Consider the following 10,085-nt stretch of genomic DNA (forward strand, 5'->3'; position numbering starts at 1 on the left):
CTGCTGCCAGTGTTTCAACTTTTTGGTTAATGCTAATGCTCTTTTTTTTCCTTTTTTTTTATTGAGGTTATGATAGTTTACAACCTTGTGAAATTTCAGTTGTACATTATCATTTTTCAGTCATATTATAGGTGCACCCTTTCACCCTTTGTGCCCACTCCCCACCCCCCTTCCCCCTGGTAACCACTAAATAGTTCTCTTGGTCCATGTGTTTGTTTATCTTCCACATATGAGTGAAATCATGTGGTGTTTGTCTTTCTCTGTCTGGCTTATTTAGCTTAACCTCAAACCCTCAAGGTCCATCCACATTGTTGTGAATGGGACGATTTTGTCATTTTTTATGACTGAGTAGTATTCCATAGTATATATACACCACATCCTCTTTATCCACTCATCAGTTGTTGGGCACTTGGGTTGCTTCCATGTCTTGGCTATTGCGAATAATGCTGCAATGAACACAGGGGTGTGTAACTCTCTTTGAATTGCCAATTTCAAGTTCTTTGGATACATACCCAGTAGTGGGATGGCTGTGTCATATGGTATTTCTATTTTTAGTTTTTTGAGAAATCTCCATACTGTTTTCCATAGTGGCTGAACCAGTTTGCATTCCCATCAGCAGTGTATGAGGGTCCCCTTTTCTCCACAACCTCTCCAGCATTTGTTATTTTTTGTCTTGGTTATTATAGCCATTCTAATGGGTGTAAGGTGATATCTTAGTGTAGTTTTGATTCGCATTTCCCTGATGATCAGTGATGTTGAGCATCTTTTCATGTGCCTGTTGGCCGTCTGTATATCTTCTTTGGAAAAATATCTGTTCATATCCTCTGCCCATTTTTTGATCAGGTTGTTTGATTTTTTGTTGTTGAGTTGTGTGAGTTCTTTATATATGATGGAGATTAACCCTTTGTCAGATATATGATTTACAGATATTTTTTCCCACTTGGTGGGTTGTCAATCCTGTTTTCCCTTGCCTTGTAGAAGCTATTTAGTCTGATAAAGTCCCACTTGTTTATTCTTTTGTTTCCGTTGTCCGAGAAGACATGGTGTCCAAAAAGATCCTTTTAAGACTGATGTCAGAGTGTACTGCCTATATTTTCTTCTAGAAGTTTTATGGTTTCAGGTCTTACCTTCAAGTCTTTGATCCATTTTGAGTTTATTTTTGTGAATGGCGTAAGAGAATGGTCTGCTTTCATTCTTTTAGATGTGGCTGTCCAGTTTTCCCAACACCGTTTGTTGAAGAGGTTTTCCTTCTCTGTGTGTGTTCTCAGCTCCTTTGTTAAAGATTAACTAGATGTGTGTTTTTATTTCTGGGCTTTCAATTCTGTTCCATTGATCTTTGTGCCTGTTTTTGAACAATACCATGCTGTTTTGATTACTATATCTTTTATATTTTTGAAGTCAGGGATTGCGATGCCTCCAGCTTTGTTCTTTTTTCTCAGGATTGCTGCTGATGCTCATTTTTAATATTCAAGGTAGAATTATTCCATATGATGCAAATGTCTATGTGTTCCCCATTGTGCTTCCATAGCCTATTGAATAGATTTTTTTTTTTCTTAATAAATTGCTATTCCAATTAGTGGAGCTATCAGTCTCAGGTATTTTTCCCCCTAGATTCTTTTCTCTAAGTTTTCTTAAGAAAAAATAAACATGGCTCTGGTTATGAGGAATGATATCTTTAAACAGCTTTGAAAAAGATAAATCTTCCTCTTGACAAACCCTTTTGATGAACAGACGCACGCTGGGTAACTCGTACGTCCTTCTGTCCGGGCTGTTAAGGAAGCACGATTGCACAGTGCACTCTGAGTGACGGCAGCTTTCTGTAGGCAACACTCTTCTTTTTCCAGCTACTTTTGCTGTCTCACTTGGTTCATCTTTTGAAGTTTGTTTGTTTGTTTTTTAACTTTGTTAGGTCTTTTTTTAGTGTAAGCTCTATCTACCTTTTTGGAGATTGGCGATAAATATTAAAAACAGGTAACGTTTTTTCAAAGTTTAACATGCATAAGAGACAGTATTAGAAGGCAAACCTTTGGTATTTTTAAATTTTTTTAGTTTTAAGTTTTTCACTAACTTATTCCTTAGTTCTGTTTGAGGTTATTTTCCCCCATCTTTAGCCTTTGTTGCAATGGCCAAGTTGATGCTGTGGGTGGTATATATGTACTGAAGAACTTGGTCCCAACTTTGTCTTAAAAGCCATTCTGTTTGGATACGTTGATGAAATCTTTGTCCCTGGTATTTAATTACCTCCTTATAAGAGAAGGAATACTCATGGAAATAGGAAAAGAAACATTTTTCAAAATACGAATTACCAGTGTTGAATGCTGGGAGATTGGGGAGGATGTGAGAGCTGAGAAAAAGCCATTATATTTGTCATGTAGTTCATTGGTAGGCTACCCATGTAATTGTCTGCACCAGAACAGTTTTGAGAGTGAAAGTGATGCTATTTGTAATTCATACAGCAAGTGTAAACTGGAAGCGTCCAGAGAATTCCTGGTCTGTGACCTTCAAGGACACTGAAGTCATTGTCACTGTGATGAAGATAGGAGCCAGATGACAGTGAGTTAGTGACTAGACAGTGAAAAGGTGGAGGCCTTCCAGTGTCAACTACTCTTTCAGAAAGTTTGGTGGTAAAAGTTGAGGGAGTGGGAGATATTTATGGGATGAATAAATGAACATACTTGAGTTTATACAATAGACCATGAGTTCTATAAAGATTTCACATTTCTTTCTTTTTCTAAAATACTCATTTGACTAATTGTAATAGAAAGTTTTTTGTCTTACAGCCATCAAATGAAAGACCAAAATGCCCAGAACTACCACCATTTCCATCATGTTTATCTACGGTGCACTTCATTATATTTGTAGTGGTACAAACGGTGTTATTCATTGGTTATATCATGTATAGGTAAGTCTCTAAAATTTGACCCAAGATTTTTCTGTATTTAATTTTATTTTTTTGGTGAGGAAGATTTGCTTTGAGCTAACGTCTATTGCCAATCTTTTTTTTTCTTTTGCTTGAGGAAGATTAGCCCTGAGCTAACATCCATGCCAGTCTTCCTCTATTTTGTATGTGGGTCATTGCCACAGCATGGCTTGATGAGTGGTGTAAGTCTACGCCCAGGATCTGAACCCACGAACCCAGGCTGCCAAAGCAGAGTGCACCAGACTTAACCACCACACCATGGGGCCAGCCCCTGTATTTAATTTTAAATACTCAATAAAGTTATCTATGTCCATAATAGAACTTTTCAGTACCTATAAAATCAGGTTTATACAAAGCAGATATTATTTCTAGTTTCTTTCAGTTCACATGGGAGTGGATATATAGAATGTAGGCTTATCCTAATGGATTTTATATTTCAAAAGGCATTGTATATTTTAATTTTAAACAACCCTATTTCTTTCCAAAGTATGTACAACTTCTTTCAGATTTCTTTTCTTTCTCTTTTCCCTTAGGTCTCAGCAAGAAGCAGCTGCCAAAAAATTCTTTTGACCACCATTTTCATATGTGTACATCATGTATGTTTGTACAAAATGTCTTTTTGAGGGAATTTAAGTATTTAAATTGCTTCATAGTCTAAATTATTAAATTTTGTGTAAAATAACCGTTTAAACATTGATTTGCAGTGAGAATAAACCTTAAAGACAACCACATGTAAATTTGTGCATAGTACATAAATCTATTTAAACTTCAGTGAATTTCTGGCCAGTAGAATACAGCCACTGAACAGAATATTGATAAGTAAGAGGGTAAATAATAGAAAGTGGGGGCCACCCTAGATAGGAAAGTTACCCCTAAGTCTTTGGTGTGGGAGGTTTCTTTAGGCAACGTAGACACACTTGCCCTCCTGCCCCAGACATCTGAGTTCTGAAGCTCCCCATCATGCTTATTTTGTAAGCAAAGCCTCTTTAGAGGTCCGAATTTCCTACTCTGAGACCCAGTCCTGCAATCCTTTAATACGACTCCCTTTGAAATCAAAGAATGTTTTGTCTGAGAACATAAGGATCTGAAAAATAGGCTTCAGAATGTTTATTCAAGTATTTTTTCCCTCTGTTTACCAAGGATGTATTTCACTTTTAAACGAAATTTTGGGGGAAAATTAAGAGCTGCTCTTTGCCTGAAAAACCATTTAAGTGAAAACATTCCTCTGATAATGGTTTTTATGGGTATTTTGCCTGGTAATGTATTTATTTCATGATTGCTCATATTCTTGAATGTCTTCATTCCAGCAGTGTCAGTTCAATATTATGAAAATAATTTTTGCATTTATATTTATAATTTAAGGAACTAACTTCTCCCTTTTTGTGTAGCGTGTAGATTCAGCTCAGGTTACATGTTCTGAGGATATTTTCAGTCCACAAAGCCTACCACTATGTCCTGGTTTCCATTACTCCGTGCAGCCTGGTGGTGCGACTGCAGACTCGTCTAAATCAAGGAGGCTGTAGGAAAAGCAGTGTTAAGATTTTTGAAGGAGAAATTTGAAAAATAGAGTTAATACTTCTGATTTTTCTTTTAATGCTAGAACTAAGGGTATTGTGAAGGACTTGTTAGTAAGCTTAACTTTGAAATGTCAGACTGGAAGAGGCGGTTTGAGTCTTTGTACAGAGTTGTTCTAGGTATTATAGCAGCAGTCTGTAAATGACATTTCAAAATGCACACAATTTTGTTTTCACAGCTGGTGTAGACTTACTTTTGCTGGCTTCAAGATACTCTTTTACCTCTTTTAAAAGGCTGAAGTGGTTATCTTTCATTTGTCATAGAATGCAAAATAATACTGTTTTATAAAATAGTACTATTTAATTCTTGCAAGTCTTGATAAATTTGCTCTCAAATGTCATTTACAGATTGGGCTAATGGCCCAAAATCTATACAAAGACTACAAAGAACTCTGCATTATAGCAATACCTAACTAGTACTATGTACACGAGCAGTCCAAGCGTTGCTTTTTATATGAGTTTTATCCCAGAACACTGAACGAGAATATTCTAATGATTGCTCACTATACTCCAGTCACTTCAACACAGAAAATGCTTCTCTATTGTTTTTCCTTTGCAGTGTTAACATTTTGAAATTCGTGTTTCAGAAACATCATCATCACAGAATTTACTCAATCTATGACAAAAATTTATACCTTCAGAAGAATGTTTAAGTTGTAAACTATGACACTTGGAAAATCCTCTTGAGATAAAAAGCTGCAAAATATCCAGTCTGATAAAATCCGTGGCCACATGTGCCTGAGCTTATTAAAGGAACGCCAGCTCTGTGCAGCGTGCTTGTTTCAGGCTGGAAGTCAAGGGGAGACCTGATCGTCCTTCGTACAAGTGGAGGCAGCTCTTAGGAAAGAGCAGGAGCAGGAATTCTTTTCCTTTTTTACTTAGTAATTTAATTTGCTTGCAAATCCCTCAGTAAAGCAGTTTGCACAGGGTGTTTATCATATTATTTGACTTTTGGTGTATTTTCCTCAACATCATTGAAGTAGCTCATTTCTGAAGAAACGTTTGCTCTGTGGAAAAATCAATCACTGCCAGTGTTCTTTCATATCTGTACTATTTTGTATTAACTGAGTTTGTTAACCTCTCTCACACCAGCAAGTATTTTACAGGTGCCTTGGATGAAAACATAATTGATTTTAAAATTTTAGAGTGAGTCATTGTGCTTATGATGCCACTTTTTGAAAGAAATGCAATTACATAATGGCTGACACCCTTATTTAACATACCTATTTGTGTTCTGATTGTTTGGTGGTTTTATTCAGCTTGAAACTTGACTGTAAAGCCACAAACAAACAATATTTTGTTATGTATTAAAGGGGTATCACTGATTCTCAAAGTGTGGTCCTAGACCAGCTGGCTCCCGGAGTGCTGGTCAGGAATTCAGATTCCGGGCTCCCTTCCAGTCCACCTGGGTCAGACTCAGGCCTGGGGCTTCAGATCATCAGTTTCAATAGGCGCCTCAGGGATTCTGAGCAGGCTGATGTTTGAGAACCACTAAGATGGGAGTGGAAAAAAACAAGTGCTTCCCTTTGTTGGTTTAAAGCGGAGCTGAGAGCATAATATAACATTTTCCTTGTCAATGACATTAGCAAATGTGCACTGATTGTTTCATACTTAAAATTTACTTAATGTTCTTTTTAGTAAAACTCTTGGTTTATTAGCAACTACAAAGTAAACACAGATTGTTGCCTGTAGCTCTTGGTACTTTGATTGATGGCTTTTAAACTTACTAAATTATCTTCAGATCATGGTCAAGCCATAAAAACTCCCATCTTCCAGTCTGCCTGCTAAAGCCTTTTGCTTTTCTGATTGTTATTTTTGTGACATTTTATCTCAGACGGTTGTGCTTTTTGATAATTTGGGGAAAACAGAAATTACTTGAATAAGGGATTGCCTGACCCACTGCATTGTGGAGACACAGTCTTTGCAAAGAACCTAAATAACAGTTGTGAGTATTCAGATGTGATTATCTTTTCCTGTCCATGTGCTTATCACAGGGAGATCATGAACAAATGATTATATTGGGGTTTTTTAAATTTATAAGATCTAATGTAAAATCACCACTTGCAACTTTTTAGATCTGTGTGTTGCCTGTTCAGTGTATTTCTTTTAAAGTTTAAAAAGGTTTTCTATCCACTGTCAATTTCAATTAGATAACATTTTGTCAAGTGTTTTTTTCTGATTGTTATTTGATGCTAGCTGGAATTCAAGAAATGACATCGACCTTATTCAAATAAAGAAATATTTTAGTAAATTTCCTTTTTCTTTCATTGATCTTGGATAATAAGTAGTTTATTTTCCACATAGGCCTGGATTTGTGCTAGTATTTCATTTCTTATGTGCTATGTGTTCTGCCCTCGGTGGCTTACCACCTGCAGAGGATGCGTAAAAAGAGAAGCAGAAATGATGATGGATAAATGCTTTACCCTTGCTGGTAATGGAAAATACAAATTAATTAAAACAATGTGTTTGATACTCTCACCTTTAATAACCAAATACTGGTAAAAGTAGAACTCTTAGTCATTATTAATGGCAATTTAAAAAAATCTTTTAGAGCCGGCCTGGTGGTGTAGTGGTTAAGTTTGGTGCACTCCACTTGGGTGGCCCGAGGTTTGCAGCTTTGGATCCTGGGTGTGGACCTACACCACTCATCAAGCCAGGCTGTGGCAGTGACCTACATACAAAATAGAGGAAGATTGGCAACAGATGTTGGCTCAGGGCCAATCTTCCTCACCTTAACCAAGTAATTCCAAATCTGAGAGTCCACACAATATAAAAAGGAAAGAGTAGAGCTTTGGTGTCAGACAAACCTGGATTTGAATCTTGGCTCTACCACTCCCTGAAGATGACCTTCAGTTCCTCATAATATTTATCTCACAGGGTTGGTAGCATTGTAAAACACACTCTTTATGAAGTGGTTTCAGAAAATCGTAGACTAAGGTAATGGACCCCTCTTCTGCTACAAACACAGAAATACTGGATAAAATAAAAGATTTAAATAAGTTATACGAGTTTGAAAGAAATCAGAAGAAACTTAAAAACCTAATCAGTGAGACTTCTAGGGGAGGGTTGTTAAAAACTAGACCGTAGATAGGTCCTGGACGCTGGTTGGAGGTTATCAAGTTCATTGGGGGCACTGGGGGCACGGCATTGCAGGTCCTCATACAGATTGGGGATTTTATTCAAGTTCGATAAGAAGCCTTTGGAGGGGTGAAACCTAGTGGTTCTATTTCACAAATCCTGGGGTATTTATTTTCCCTTTCTGGAGGAATGAAAGATTCTATACACAGCAGCGAATAGTTTACTGGATGTCCAAATGGAAAGACCATTGTAATAATTTGAGGAATAAAAAGGTTTTGAAGATACGATCTCATTTTCAGTGAAATTATCTGTTGGGGAGACAATGAGAAATTTGATTTCATAAAACAAAGCAATACCAGGGAGTATTCAGTCGCTACACTGGTATAGTTATCACCTAAGGGTCTGTGTAATGCCTGACATCCCCCCACACACACAGAAAAGGGCTGGCCGGGGACGGGCTGCTTTACAAACTGACTTTGGAGTTTAGAATTGACACCCTCACTGTTGATAATATTTCCTAATTCCTAATAAATTGGAATTTTAATAATAGATTTTATAATAATCTAAATCCTTTAATAACATAATAAAATGGATTTTTATTTTTATTATTTGGGTTTTTGTTGTTTTGTTCTTTAAGAAATAATATCCTCTGGGGCCGGCCCGGTGGCGCAGCGGTTGAGTTCGCACGTTCCGCTTCTCGGCGGCCCGGGGTTCGCTGGTTCAAATCCCGGGTGCGGACATGGCACTGCTTGGCAGCCATGCTGTGGTAGGCGTCCCACGTATAAACTAGAGGAAGATGGGCACGGATGTTAGCTCAGAGCCAGGCTTCCTCAGCAAAAAGAGGAGGACTGGCAGTAGTTAGCTGAGGGCTAATCTTCCTCCAAAAAAAAAAAAAGAAATAATATCCTCTGATTCAGACCTACCAAGCTGGCTGTAAGTATAGCTTTGGGGATTTCACTTTCTGACCAAAATATTATATATAGGACAGATCTTCAGCAGGTTGTCCTTTTCTTTGGGAAATAAAAGTGTTTTTTAATATCATGAAATACCTGTGCAGTATTTTCTAAAGGGGAGTTATGCTGAACTGAGAAAATAAAGCAACAACAGAGAAACAGGCTATGGCTTTTACTTTATCATCTGAATTCTGTAAGACCTTATTAATTAGTAACCCTCCTCAATGGAGATGAATATAACTGATTATAAATGGTAATTTAGAGAGAATGGTTTGAATGGATTCAGCTCCAGGCAGCGCATCTAGAAGTGAAAGGAGCTAAGTCTTAATGTACCTTCTCAATCAGAGCTCTGGGTAAAGTTTCTATCTCACCCTTAGTCGTTGTCAGTCTTTCAAACTGGACCATTTTTAAATAGGTTAGTAAAAGGGAAAGCAGATCTTAAAATATATAAAACTAGCATTTTAGGCAAAAATCCAGATTATATAGTTCTATACAATCTGAAGGGTAGTCATCATCTGAGAGGGCTTATGCCCACGGATAAAATAATAAGCATGGGTTACAGCAGCCGACACCTCTTCCGTCTGCCCCACCCCCTCCTGGAGTGCTTTAATTAGAAAGATACTAACGTAGATTAAAGTCTTAGCCATACTCAATTCCTCCCTTGACCTGAAGAAAACCACCACCAGTGAGAATCTGCTGCATTGCAAAACGGCGTCAAAAGTTTTATCCGAGTACACCAGAGAGCTTAAGTAGAGCTCCCAGGAGGCGGACTGTATGTGAGAGAAAAAGGTGACCCCACTACACATTGATGATTTAACTTACATTCTTCTTACCTTCTCGATCAGAGCATTGACAGTGTCCAGCGCATCATTTCCACACAGAAGTGTAACATGTCCCTGCACGAGAAGGCTGAGGTCATCTTCCAGATGTAAATTAAGGACCCGCTGGCTGGCCCCTCACACTTGTCTCAGTTGGATATTTATGTATGGGACACGGTAACCGCTGAACCAGTACTGAATTCAAAGAAACCAAAAGGCAAATCCTTGCCTAGTGCTTAGAGTCCAATGAGATAAATTGATGGATCAAAGGATTATTTTTGCTTAATGAAGCATTTTGGGTTTGAATCTCACTGGACTCAGTTTTCAACAGGATGTTGTGCTCAAGGGCTGGAATTTGGAAATTCCAGTACAGCCGTATAATCAGTCAACTCTGATTAATTTAATTGAAACAGGACTCTTGATGAAGCCCTGCTGTGCTTATAATTTAAAATTTAGAAATGGTTAGGGAGAGCGGTAGGTAGTGTGAGGGATTTTTTTCCCTCTGAAATTAGCTTAGTGTATTCGGAAAGTAGTCCGTTGCATCTGATTCTCTGCCTCAGTAATCTGAGCCATCTGCCTCTCTGTGCTAAGTATTCTTCTCTTTAATCCAGCTTATAGCCCACAAACCACTCTTCTCTATCGTTATGCCCTTGAATAGATGAGGCTGTGCAAAGTCCTTTGCTCTTAAATGTGTTGCTGTCATTGAGGCTATTTGGAGATTTTCGTCTTTTTTTCTTTTTCT

The 10,085-nt window shown here is 37.7% G+C and overlaps 1 protein-coding gene across 4 annotated transcripts in view; it reads left to right on the forward strand.

The window, feature by feature from the left end:
- LMAN1 (lectin, mannose binding 1) overlaps nucleotides 1-6,748 on the forward strand; it is a 28,311-nt gene extending 21,563 nt beyond the window's left edge. For 2 of the 4 annotated variants that reach the window (XM_046671587.1, XM_046671590.1), the window contains exons 12-13: nucleotides 2,781-2,902; nucleotides 3,454-6,748. In XM_046671587.1, the coding sequence (XP_046527543.1) occupies nucleotides 2,781-2,902; nucleotides 3,454-3,490 (159 nt within the window). In that variant the 3' untranslated portion in view covers nucleotides 3,491-6,748. The remainder of the gene's footprint in view (nucleotides 1-2,780; nucleotides 2,903-3,453) is intronic. The other 2 variants (XM_046671588.1, XM_046671589.1) reach the window with 2 other exon arrangements.
- The last annotated feature ends 3,337 nt before the right edge of the window (nucleotides 6,749-10,085 follow it).

The sequence above is a fragment of the Equus quagga genome, chromosome 9, assembly GCF_021613505.1.
Source record: "Equus quagga isolate Etosha38 chromosome 9, UCLA_HA_Equagga_1.0, whole genome shotgun sequence".
Taxonomy (NCBI): Eukaryota; Metazoa; Chordata; class Mammalia; order Perissodactyla; family Equidae; genus Equus; species Equus quagga.